We start from the raw sequence: 12,496 nt of genomic DNA, 5'->3' as shown, positions 1-12,496 counted from the left end.
ATATAAGATGAACATCAACAAAAGCAAAATGAGGATAAAGGAATGTAGTCGAATTAAATCGAGTTATGCTGAGGGTATTAGATTAGGAAATGAGACACTTAAAGTAGTAAAGGAGTTTTACTATTTGGGGAGCAAAATAACTGATGATGGTCGAAGTAGAGAGGATGTAAAATGTAGACTGGCAATGGCAAGGAAAGCGTTTCTGAAGAAGAGAAATTTATTAACGTTGAGTGTTGATCTAAGTATCAGGAAGTCGTTTCTGAAAGTATTTGTATGGAGTGTAGCCATGTATGGAAGTGAAAGATGGACAATAAATAGTTTGGACAAGAAGAGAATAGAAGCTTTCGAAATGTGGTGCTACAGAAGAATGCTGAAGATTAGATGTGTGGCTCACATAAGTAATGATTAGGTTGTTGTTGTTGTTGTGGTCTTCAGTCCTGAGACTGTTTGATGCAGCTCTCCATGCTACTCTAGCCTGTGCAAGCTTCTTCATCTCCCAGTACCTACTGCAGCCTGCATCCTTCTGAATCTGCTTAGTGTGTTCATCTCTTGGTCTCCCTCTAAGATTTTTACCCTCCACGCTGCCCTCCAATACTAAATTGGTGATCCCTTGATGCCTCAGAACATGTCCTACCAACCGATCCCTTCTTCTAGTCAAGTTGTGCCACAAACCTCTCTTCTCCCCAATCCTATTCAATACCTCCTCATTAGTTATGTGATCTACCCACCTAATCTTCAACATTCTTCTGTAGCACCACATTTCGAAAGCTTCTATTCTCTTCTTGTCCAAACTATTTATTGTCCATGTTTCACTTTCATACATGGCTGTACTCCATACAAATACTTTCAGAAACGACTTCCTGACATTTAAATCTATACTCGATGTTAACAAGTTTCTCTTCTTCAGAAACGCTTTCCTTGCCATTGCCAGTCTACATTTTATATCCTCTGTGCTTCGACCATCATCAGTTATTGTGCTCCCCAAATAGCAAAACTCCTTTACTACTTTAAGTGTCTCATTTCCTAATCTAATACCCTCAGCATCACCCGACTTAATTCAACTACATTCCATTATCCACGTTTTGCTTTTGTTGATGTTCATCTTATATCCTCCCTTCAAGACACTGTCCATTCCGTTCAACTGCTCTTCCGAGTCCTTTGCTGTCTCTGACAGAATTACAATGTCATCGGCGAACCTCAAAGTTTTTATTTCTTCTCCTTGGATTTTAATACCTACTGTGAATTTTTCTTTTGTTTCCTTCACTGATTGCTCAATATACAGATTGAATAACATCGGGTATAGGCTACAACCCTGTCTCACTCCCTTCCCAACCACTGCTTCCCTTTCATACCCCTCGACTCTTATAACTGCCATCTGCTTTCTGTACAAACTGTATATAGCCTTTCGCTCCCTGTATTTTACCCATGCCACCTTCAGAATTTGAAAGAGAGTATTCCAATCAACATTGTCAAAAGCTTTCTCTAAGTGTACAAATGCTAGAAACGTAGGTTAGCCTTTCCTTAATCTTTCTTCTAAGATAAGTCGTAAGGTCAGTATTGCCTCACCTGTTCCAACATTCCTACGGAATGCAAACTGATCTTCCCCGAGCTCAGCTTCTATCAGTTTTTCCATTCGTCTGTAAAGAATTTGTGTTAGTATTTTGCAGCTGTGACTTATTAAACTGATAGTTCTGTAATTTTCACATCTGTCAACACCTGCTTTCTTTGGAATTGGAATTATTATATTCTTCTTGAAGTCTGAGGGTATTTCGCCTGTCTCATACATCCTGCTCACCAGATGGTAGCTGGCCGCAGTGGCCGAACGGTTCTGGCGCGAAGTCCAGAACTGCGCGACTGCTACGGTCGCAGGTTCAAATCCTGCCTCGGACATGGATGTGTGTGATGTCCTTAGGTTAGGAGTTCTAGGGGACTGATGACCTCAGATGTTAAGTCCCATAGTGCTCAGAGCCATTTGAACCATTTTTTTGAACCAGATGGTAGAGTTTTGTCAGGACTGGCTCTCCCAAAGCTGTCAGTAGTTCTAATGGAATGTTGTCTACTCCAGGGGCCTTGTTTCGACTCAGGTGTTTCAGTGCTCTGTCAAACTCTTCATGCAGTATCGTATCTCCCATTTCATCTTCATCTACATCCTCTTCCATTTCCATAATATTGTCCTCAAGTACATCGCCCTTGTATAGACCCTCTATATACTCCTTCCACCTTTCTGCTCTCCCTTCTTTGCTTAGAACTGGGTTTTCATCAAAGCTCTTGATATTCAAGCAAGTGGTCCTCCTTTCTCCAAAGGTCTCTTTAATTTTCCGGTAAGTAGTATCTATCTTACCCCCTAGTGAGATATGTCTCTACATCCTTACATTTATCCTCAAACCATCCGTGCTTAGCCATTTTGCACTTCCTGTTGATATCATTTTTGAGATGTTTCTATTCCTTTTTGCCTGCTTCATTTACTGCATTTTTATATTTTCTCCTTTCATCAATTAAATTCAATATTTCTTCTGTTACCCAAGGATTTCTACTAGCCCTTGTCTTTTTACCTGTTTGATCTGCTGCTGCCTTCACTATTTCATCCCTCAAAGTTACCCATTCTTCTTCTACTGTATTTCTTTCCCCCATTCCTGTCAATTGTTCCCTTATGCTCTCCCTGAAACTGTACAACCTCTGGTTCTTTCAGTTTATCCAGGTCCCATCTCCTCAAATTCCCACCTTTTTGCAGTTTCTTCAGTTATAATTAACAGTTCATAACCGATAGATTGTGCTCAGAGTCCACATCTGCCCCTGGAAATGTCTTACAATTTAAAACCTGTTTCCTAAATCTCTGTCTTACCATTATATAATCTATCTGATACCTTTTAGTATCTCCAGTGTTCTTCCATGTATACAACCTTCTTTCATGATTCTTAAACTAAGTGCTATGATTAAGTTATGCTCTGCGCAGAATTCTACCAGGCGGCTTCCTCTTTCATTTTTTAGCCCCAATCCATATTCACCTACTATGTTTCCTTCTCTCCCTTGGGACCGATGACCTCTGCAGTTTGGTCCCTTTAATCATCAAACCAACCAACCAACCAACCAACCAACCTTCTCTCCCTTTTCCTACGCTTGAATTCCAGTCACCCAGGACTATTAAATTTTCGTCTCCCTTCACTACCTGAATAATTTATTTTATCTCATCTTACATTTCATCAATTTCTTCATCATCTGCAGAGCTAGTTGGCATATAAACTTGTACTACTGTAGTAGGCGTGGGCTTTGTGTCTATCTTGGCCACAAATAATGTGTTCACTATGCTGTTTGTAGTAGCTTACCCGTACTCCTATTTTTTTATTCATTATTAAACCTACTCCTGCATTACCCCCATTTGATTTTGTATTTATAATCCTGTATTCACCTGACCAAAAGTCATGTTCCTCCTGCCACCGAACTTCATTAATTCCCACTATATCTAACTTTAACCTATCCATTTCCCATTTTAAATTTTCTAATCTACCTGCCCGATTAAGGGATCTGACATTCCACGCTCCGATCCGTAGAATGCCAGTTTTCTTTCTCCTGATAACAACGTCCTCCTGAGTAGTCGCCGCCCAGAGATCCGAATGGGGGACTATTTTACCTCCGGAATATTTCACCCAAGAGGACGCCATCATCATTTAACCGTACAGTAAAGCTGCATGCCCTCGGGAAAAATTATGGCTGTAGTTTCCCCTCACTTTCAGCCGTTCGCAGTACCAGAACAGCAAGTCTATTTTGGTTAGTGTTACAAGGCCAGATCAGTCAATCATCCAGACTGTTAGGAGGTATTGAATAGAATTGGGGAGAAGAGAAATTTGTGGCACAACTTGACTAGAAGAAGGGATTGGTTCGTCAGGCATATTTTGAGGCTTCAAGGGAACACCAATTTAGCATTGGAGGGCAGTGCGGAGGGTAAAAATCGTAGAGGGAGACCGAGATGAATGCACTGAACAGATTCAGAAGGGTGTAGGTTGCAGTAGGTATTGGGAGATGAAGAAGCTTGCACAGGATAGAGTAGCATGGAGAGCTGCATCAAACCAACCTCTGGACTGAAGACCACAATGACAGCAAATTGATATATATTTTTATTTTAAACATAACACTGAAAAATGATTGAATAAAACCAAAATCAAGAACATGGGGTACTAGAAAAGTAAACTGTTCTGAAATGACACCAAAATTAACCACAAAATAAAATTTTGTCAAGCCCCTATATATACACTCATGATCATAAATTAAGGATAATGCTGATACATGGTGAAACAACACTCTGGTGGGCGGTTTGTGGGTTTAAATCAGCTTGGGGTATGACCATGCGGTGCATTTGACCTGCAGTCGTCGCACGGTGGCGCTGGCAGCAGAGGTCTGTTCGTGCATGTCAGAGTACGGTGCAGCTAGTAAGTGTGCAGACGTTTTCAGACGTGCAAATGGTGACTGTGTGTTGAAAATGTCTCAAAGAGCACATATCGATGACGCTATGAGGGGTAGAATACTAGAGCAACTGAAGGCTGATCAAACACAGCAGGTCGTGGCACAGGCCCTCCGTGTGCCACAAAGTTTTATCTCAACATTACGGCAGCAGACAGGAAACGTGTCTAGGCACTACAGTACGGGACGGCCACAGTGTACAACACCACAATAAGACAGATATCTCACCATCAGTGCCTGCAGGCGGCCACGGAGTACTACAGATAGCCTTGCTCAGGACCTTACTGCAGCCACTGGAACAGCTATCTCCAGACACACAGTCTACAGACGACTGCTCAGACATGGTTTATTCGCCCGGAGACCTGCGAGGTGCATTCCACTGACTCCTGGTCACAGGAGAGCCCGTAAAGCCTTGTGTCAAGAACACAGTACATGGTCATTGAAACAGTAGTCCCAGGTTATGTTCACGGACGAGTCCAGGTATAATCTGAACTGTGATTCTCGCCAGGTTTCCATCTGGCGCGAACCAGGAACCAGATACCAACCCCTTAATGTCCTTGCAACCCTGTATGGAGGTCGTGGTTTGATGGTGTGGGGTGGGATTATGATTGGTGCAGTACACCCCTGCAAGTCTTTGACAGAAGAACTGTAACAGGTCAGGGGTATCGGGACATCATTTTGCACCAGTATGTCCGCCTTCTCAGGGGGTGCAGTGGGTCCCACCTTCCTCCTGATGGATGATAATGCACGGCCCCACAGAGCTGCCATCATGGAGGAGTACCTTGAAACAGAAGATATCGGGCGAATAGAGTGGCCTGCCTGTTTCCAGACCTAAACCCCACCGAGTACGTCTGGGATGCCCTTGGTTGATGTATCGCTGCACATATTCAAACCCCTACGACACTTCAGGAGCTCCGACAGGCATTGGTGCAAGAATGGGAGGCTATACCCTAGCAGCTGCTCGACCACCTGATCCAGAGTATGCCAACCTGTTGTGCCGCCAGGGTACATGTGCATGATGATCATGTCCCATATTGATGTCGTGGTGCATGCGCAGGAAACAGTGGCGTTTAGGAGCAAATGTGTTTCGAGACGGTTTTCTCAACTTATCACCAATACCGTGGACTTACAGATCTGTTTCGTGTGTGTTCCCTATGTGCCTATGCTATTAGCGCCAGTTTTGTGTAGTGCCACATTGTGTGACACCACATTCTGCAATTATCCTTAATTTATGAGCATGAGGGTAGTTCACATGCATATATTTTATTTATTGTATTTACGAATTTAAAATAATGCTAATTAATTTTTTTCAATTTTGTTTGCTAGTTCAAAGGGCAGTGGACAACATGTGAAGCAGAAGCAGCCTCAAGAGGTTAGTAATCTCGAAATTATTATTTTTGTTATAGACTCAGATTTATATAGAACTGAAGAATTTTGTTGTATTTTAAAATTAATTTTTGTGTGGGTTACAGGATCTGAATTCTTGGCATAAGAGTGATTACAGTCATGTCATTACACTGAGATCTGTCATTGCCACCACATTTAATACTGGTTTTCTAATTGAAACCAATTAGGAAATGCACTTGTACGCCACTCATTATTTAGGAAACTTGTGCCCCCCTGCCATTCTTGTGGGCCATATCTTTACTCATGAGAGAGAGGGGGGAGGGAGAGGGGGGGGGGGGAGTAGGAGGAGGGCTGGGGTTTGTTGTAGATACTGGCGTTAACAGATGAAGCATCTCAAAGTTGGGAATGTGAGCATCGTAGTGTTAACTCTTGAACCAGTTTGAATCGAAAAATTTTTGGTTGCTGATTTCCATATTTATTTGCTGATTGTCATAGTTCAAGAACAACTATACCCAAATTCTCCCTTCAGAGACTGGAGCAACTGATGTTTATTGATGAGTATTGTGATGCAGTGAAAGTTAGTACAATAATTAAAAGCCTAAAACTACTACTATATTAGGGAATGGCAGCATTTAAATGTACGAATAAAAAAAGAGAGCAAGGCCAGTGTGGTAGGGTAGGAAGGTTATGGGCAGTATCTTCTGGGATGGAGGGAGTTTCATTCTGTTAGATTTTCTGGAATGTCAACAATTTACCAAGGCTGTCTGCCAAGTAAATTCGTAAATACTGCACAAAAATGTTTTGCTCAGCATGAAAAAATTCCGTAACTGATGCTGTGTTTATACTAAAAAGTAAGCATTTGAGCAACACAAAAGTGAATGATGGTCTCAGCTAGCGCTACAAGTTGCCAAACGTTGAAACACGCTAAATATGATTCGACAAAGGTGTCACCGTGATCACAACAATCACGAAAATACATTTGCGCAGAAGACACAGTTTGGAAACGGTTGTGATTGGTCATAATATCTTTATTAGAACAAACCTAGTTACTTCCATCAGCCACGAAACCAAGTAGAGCTTGGCAGTGGCGGGAGATACGGCACGAATTGTTCCAATTGTAACACATTTACCGATTCAAATCTGCTGAATATAGCACTCTGGTGTAAAGAAACTTAACCATGTAATATTTACAAACACTACTGGACGGCCAACACCTCTTTTAATGTGAGGTTTAGAGATGTTCCACACTGTGATGCATACTTACTTGACTTTAAAGCTGTCATATCAAGAAATTCCTCTCAGAAAAATGGCAAGAAATTTCTAGAGGGGAAAAAATGTGCAGAAACTCTAGGACCAAATGGTAGGAGTGATGTTTTAGCATTAACATGGATTCTTTCTCTGTATAGAAAACTTTGGCTGATATGGAGTAACTGCAGGCATATTAGAAATATTAGCATCTGATTCTGAATTATAAATATATTCTACACTATTTGACTCGACTTCATCAAAACTGAGTTGTATTTGGTGATTACTGGTGCCTCTGGAAGTTCTTATGTGAACATTCTCTGCATATGGACCTCCTCCAAATTGAAGCTGCTGATATGGCTTTATGACTTAAATTGTAGGAGAAACATTTCTTTATATTATGGGATTGCAATTGTTGTATTAGTATGTAAAATATGATGTAGAAGCAAGAAGGCAGATTAAAAATATTTATTGAGTGCAGTGTTATAATTCAGAAACTGCAGGGTGTTCCATTTCTATTACGAACACACACATGGGATTTTGTGTGCTGGCCACCAGAGCCACACTGCTCGACCGAATACATCCCATGTCTCCCTGTTAATCCTGCACTATGTGCCATTTCAGCCAGTGTCATTTGAACAGTAAAACAATCATCACAAGTTTATCAGTGAAGCTTGCGAATGCAACAATGGCAAGATCGAATTACTCCATTCCTCAACAAGTGTTTATATACGATTCATATGAGCGTACAGTGTCTGCTTGTATTGTCTGGAGATAGTTTGAACAGAAGTTTCCAGATGTTTGAATTCAGAGTTGTGATGCAATTTTCATGAAATGGGAAGTGTTCATGGCAAGAAATGATGACATAATGCTCTCAGAAACTCATCTCGATGACATTGTAGCTGCCTGGAAAATTCACCTAAAAAGTCTCTTTGACATCTTTCACAGCAAACGCAAATTTCTTGCACCTCTGTACAAAGGGATGATAAGCTACTTGGGCTAAAGCCATATCAAGTAACAGTTGTGCAAGAATTTAAACCTATTGATGCCGCACACAGGATTAGATTTTGCAAATGGCTTCTGAAACAAGTGCATGACAGTGAAATTGGTCGTTTCCTCATTCTGTTTTCAGACAATATTAGGTTCATTTATACGTTGGAGTGCTGATAGACCTACTCTGCTTAATGATCAAACAATAGGAGTGTTGTATACAGTTAGTGGTGACAGAATAATAGGCCCAGTTTTTTTTTTTTTTTTTTTTTTTTTTAGTGATGCAGGTAACAGTGAAAGATATGTGCAAAACACTTAGCAACTGTTTTTAATGAATTGAGTAAGAGAATAGAACATCGTGTTCTTGGTCTTTTAACAGGATTCAGTAAGGGCTCATATGGCAAGTGTTTCTTTGCGTACAACTCACGATGTGCTCCATGGCAGTTATTAGCAACAATATGTAGCTCACTCGAAGCCCCGATTTAACCCTGTGTGATTTCTGTTTGTGAGGAGCACTACAAGGATAAAGTGTACACAACAAATCTGCAATCATCACAGTAATGCAAGGATAATATCTGAGTGTCAGTTAATTCCATTTCTCAAAGAGAATTATGTCATGTGATGAATAATTTCGTGAGTAGATGTCGGAAATATGTGAAAGTAAAATAACTTGTGCATTTGTTTGCAATTGAAATACAGTAAGACCGCAATAATCCGGCACTTGATAATTCATCAGACCTGATAGTATGGCACTCATCAAAAATTTTTCCTCATTTTTTAGTTCGGCACTGATGAGACCGTCCCGTTATGGCAATGATTGCTAAATTCAACCCCAATGGGACCTGAGGAGTACAGCACAAAGGACTTTAAGAAGAATAAAGACAGAATAACTGCCTTAGTATGTGGAAGTGCTTCAGGTGGTCATTAAATGGCTTTGTTTATGATTGGGAAATATCTGAAACCTAGACCCCTAAAAATTGTGACACATATGCCGGTTACTTAAGGTGCACAGACTAATGCCTGGATGAAAGCAGAGTTGTTCAAAGACTGGTTCTTTTACCATTTCGTTCCAGATGTGAAACAAAATTTTGAAAGAAACAGGCCTACCTACAAATTCTAATGCGGCTCTCATCCTTACAGTTTGAGCCCAACCTCCAGAATTGGTGCTTGTGTCAGATAATATTTTTCACACATATCTTTCTGTTAATGTTACATCACTATGTCAACCCATGGACCAAGGGCTCATAAAGAATTTAAAGTGTAGGTATAGAGGAATGTTTGTGCAAAAGCTGCTAAGCTTAGAATGTAAAGAGTTCCAACTCAGTTTTAACATTAAAGATGCTCTTTTCACAGCTGCAATTGCTTGGACCTCTGTAAAATATCCCACTTTGCACAGGGCCTGGAGAAAACTGTGGCCTAAATTGATCGAAGAAGGCAAGATGGAAAGAGGTGTAAATGATTATAAGGTGATAACTGATCACTCTAAAATTGTATGAGTGAGAAATTCTGCATTAAATAATCAACCGAGTGCGTTTTTAGCAGGAGAAGTTGACGAATGAATCGACATTATCAAAAATTTAGGTATTGAGGATGGGATGACTGACGATATGATACTGTGAAGAGTCTTCAGTCCACAGAGGCACCAAAAACTGAGAATGATGAAGAAGAAATGTCTACAACTCATATCTCTTGAACTGAAGCTTCAGAAGCCTTAAGCACTCTTGTAAAATTCACTGAGAGGAGCCAACAGTACAATGCTTCTGATGTCCTGAATTTGCACATATTAACAATAATTTTTGTTAAAGAAAGGGGCTCAGTCCAAAAACAAGTTAGTTTTTGCAATGTTCAAGAAGGCTTAGAAGAAAATTTCATTTAAACCCTTAGCAGTAGACTGTTACGTTCCATGCCATCGACAGCCTCGGATATCTGTGCTGTCCCTGAAGATAATTAACTGCACAAATCCTTGTAATAGTTTTTATTAATTAGCTTGCTTTATCTTTTGAAATCAGTATTGCTTATTTTATTTAGTAACTGGTGTACAAGAAATTATTAAGTATATTAAACTTTTCTAAAATTTTAAGCCTTAAACCATTTAAATAGGGCAGTAATGTATTCAACTTTTTATTCTATTTTGTTTTGACATAAAAGTAATATGCATTTCAGTTTTTTATTCTGTAACCACTTCTGTTGTCTTTGGTAAATAAGTTAGTTTACTTGTTTCTTTAGATAGTGCTACAGTTTTTAATAGCTTTTTTAAAGAACCTCGATAATTTGGCATATTTGATAATCTGACATTGACAGATCCCTGAACATGCTGGATTATTGAGGTCCTACTGTATTATGGTAAATTTGTGGGAAATTAAGATTATGTATGTATTTTTGCCCACACGAGACAAAAAATCTCATTTCACAGTGATTTGCACTGTGTGCAGTGAAACTGGAGTAAGATTGTTGTTAACATATCCATATTACAAGCAGATTAATTTTGTAAATGTGAAGCCTTACAGCAAAATTCGGCACAGTCTGTGCACTGCAAACTACTACTACAATTTCCCATCCTCTATGCCACTCTCTGCTCACAAAAGCTGACCTTGCTATACTAACATCTGAATCAGCTTCTGTAGAATTGCCTTTAACATCTGAGCACAATGCTATATTTTAGAAACTGTTTGACAAATGTAAGTGTCAAATAAATACTGAGCTTTCATAACTACGTAATACAACTTGCACAGAAGTATTTGTTTACAATTGAAGTATTATGTTAACTCAAGGAAAAATGAGGTCTATACATCTCTCTCTCTCTCTCTCTCTCTCTCTCTCTCTCTCTCTCTCTCTCTCTCACACACACACACACACACACACACACACACACACACACACACACACAAAGGGCAAAAGTAATTTCAGACATTTGCTCTAGATACTGTGTAACTGGAGACAGATTACATTTACCAGCAAAATTGACACACTCCATGCACTGAAACTGAGAGTGCTTTGTGGTTACTTTATCAACCAGAAAATACAAATGCTTCCATCTTGACAATACAGTGTAAGTTCATTGTAGTTGCTTTGTTGACCACAGATTGTTACCACGCAGTAGTTACCATGCAGTAGTTGAATACTACAGAATCATTTACAGGTAACAGATTTCAGAAATTTTGAACCTTATGTGATGTGGTTAAAATATTGACCATAAACATATAAAGGATTAAAAATAAAACACTCAACTACTAGCTCCATGAACAGTCTGTTGCATTACAAATTTGGAGACCATTATTTAACTTAACATGCTCAAACTGATTGCATCTACGGTTTTGATGCTTGTTAGTTATCTTCTTTGTAGATGTCTGCCCCAATCTTCAAATAAAAATTATTTGAATTGAATATTATCAATATAACATTATGTGGAGTAATGTCAGTGACCCAGTTAAACTGTCAGAACATCTAAAGTAAATTAATGCCAGTAATTGAAACTTGTTGTCTGAGAATACTTATATTCTTCTTTTAGTACTTATATTCTTCTTTTTCCTGGCTTTTATCCCTTGTCTTCATGGGGTCTGCATATTAATTTCCAGGTGTGGCAATGTTAACTGTAGAGGATGGCCCTTCCAGTCACTCCACCACCACTCACCTTCCTGGGCCAGACCGAATTGTTGTACTCCCGCTTTTACACTTTTCAGGGGACTTAAAAATGGCGTAAAATGTGGGAAATAATGTTTTAAGCTGTAACAGTTATGTATAGGATACCCCCTTGCATTTTCACACTTTGTTTTTGCACATAATATGCATCAAAATACTCATGTCAGGGACTTGTTTATTATCTGATAATGGTTTATTATCTAATAAAAACTGCCGATATAATGAGAACTGTTAATTGGGACGCAGAAACATTTGACTCAATGTCATACGTCATTATCGATGCTTTTGGAACACCTGCAGCTGTCGTTCATTATTTAAATAATGTAGCGTTGCATCAGTTAGATATTTTTTCATGCTTAGCACAGTGTGTTTCGAGAATTTTTTCTCGATATCAAGCGCAAATATAAGTATTTTGTATGGTGTTGGCATATGTGATGATGTGCATCTCTAGAACTGTAGTAACATCACAAAAAATACATACGTAAATATTTCACTTAACGATGAGAACGTATCCGTGAAACATGTCTTGCTCAGCATGAGAATATGTGTAATTCGCGCTGTGTTTAAACCAAAAACATTTGAGCAACACAAACTGAATGAAGGTGTCAACTAGCACTACAAGCGGCCAAAAGACGAAATGCTAAACATAGTTGACAGAGGCGTGATGACAATTAAAACAATCACAAAACTGTGCATGCACTGTAGAGACAGTTTGGAAATGGTTGTGATTGGTCATGATACCTTTATTTGTATGAACCCAGCAACCACCATGCAGAGTAGAGTTTGGCAGCAGCAGCAGGAGCTACAGCATGAATTGTTC

At 39.5% G+C, this 12,496-nt stretch overlaps 1 protein-coding gene across 10 annotated transcripts in view; it reads left to right on the top strand.

Moving 5' to 3' along the window:
• The window catches only part of LOC126162377 (epsin-2), a 169,338-nt gene that overhangs the window by 86,601 nt on the left and 70,241 nt on the right, over positions 1-12,496 (top strand). For all 10 annotated transcript variants that reach the window (XM_049918843.1, XM_049918840.1, XM_049918842.1 and 7 more), the window contains exon 7: positions 5,782-5,827. In XM_049918843.1, the coding sequence (XP_049774800.1) occupies positions 5,782-5,827 (46 nt within the window). The remainder of the gene's footprint in view (positions 1-5,781; positions 5,828-12,496) is intronic.

The sequence above is a fragment of the Schistocerca cancellata genome, chromosome 2 (genome assembly GCF_023864275.1).
Source record: "Schistocerca cancellata isolate TAMUIC-IGC-003103 chromosome 2, iqSchCanc2.1, whole genome shotgun sequence".
Classification (NCBI taxonomy): domain Eukaryota; kingdom Metazoa; phylum Arthropoda; class Insecta; order Orthoptera; family Acrididae; genus Schistocerca; species Schistocerca cancellata.
This window is presented reverse-complemented; position numbering and strand designations above follow the sequence as displayed.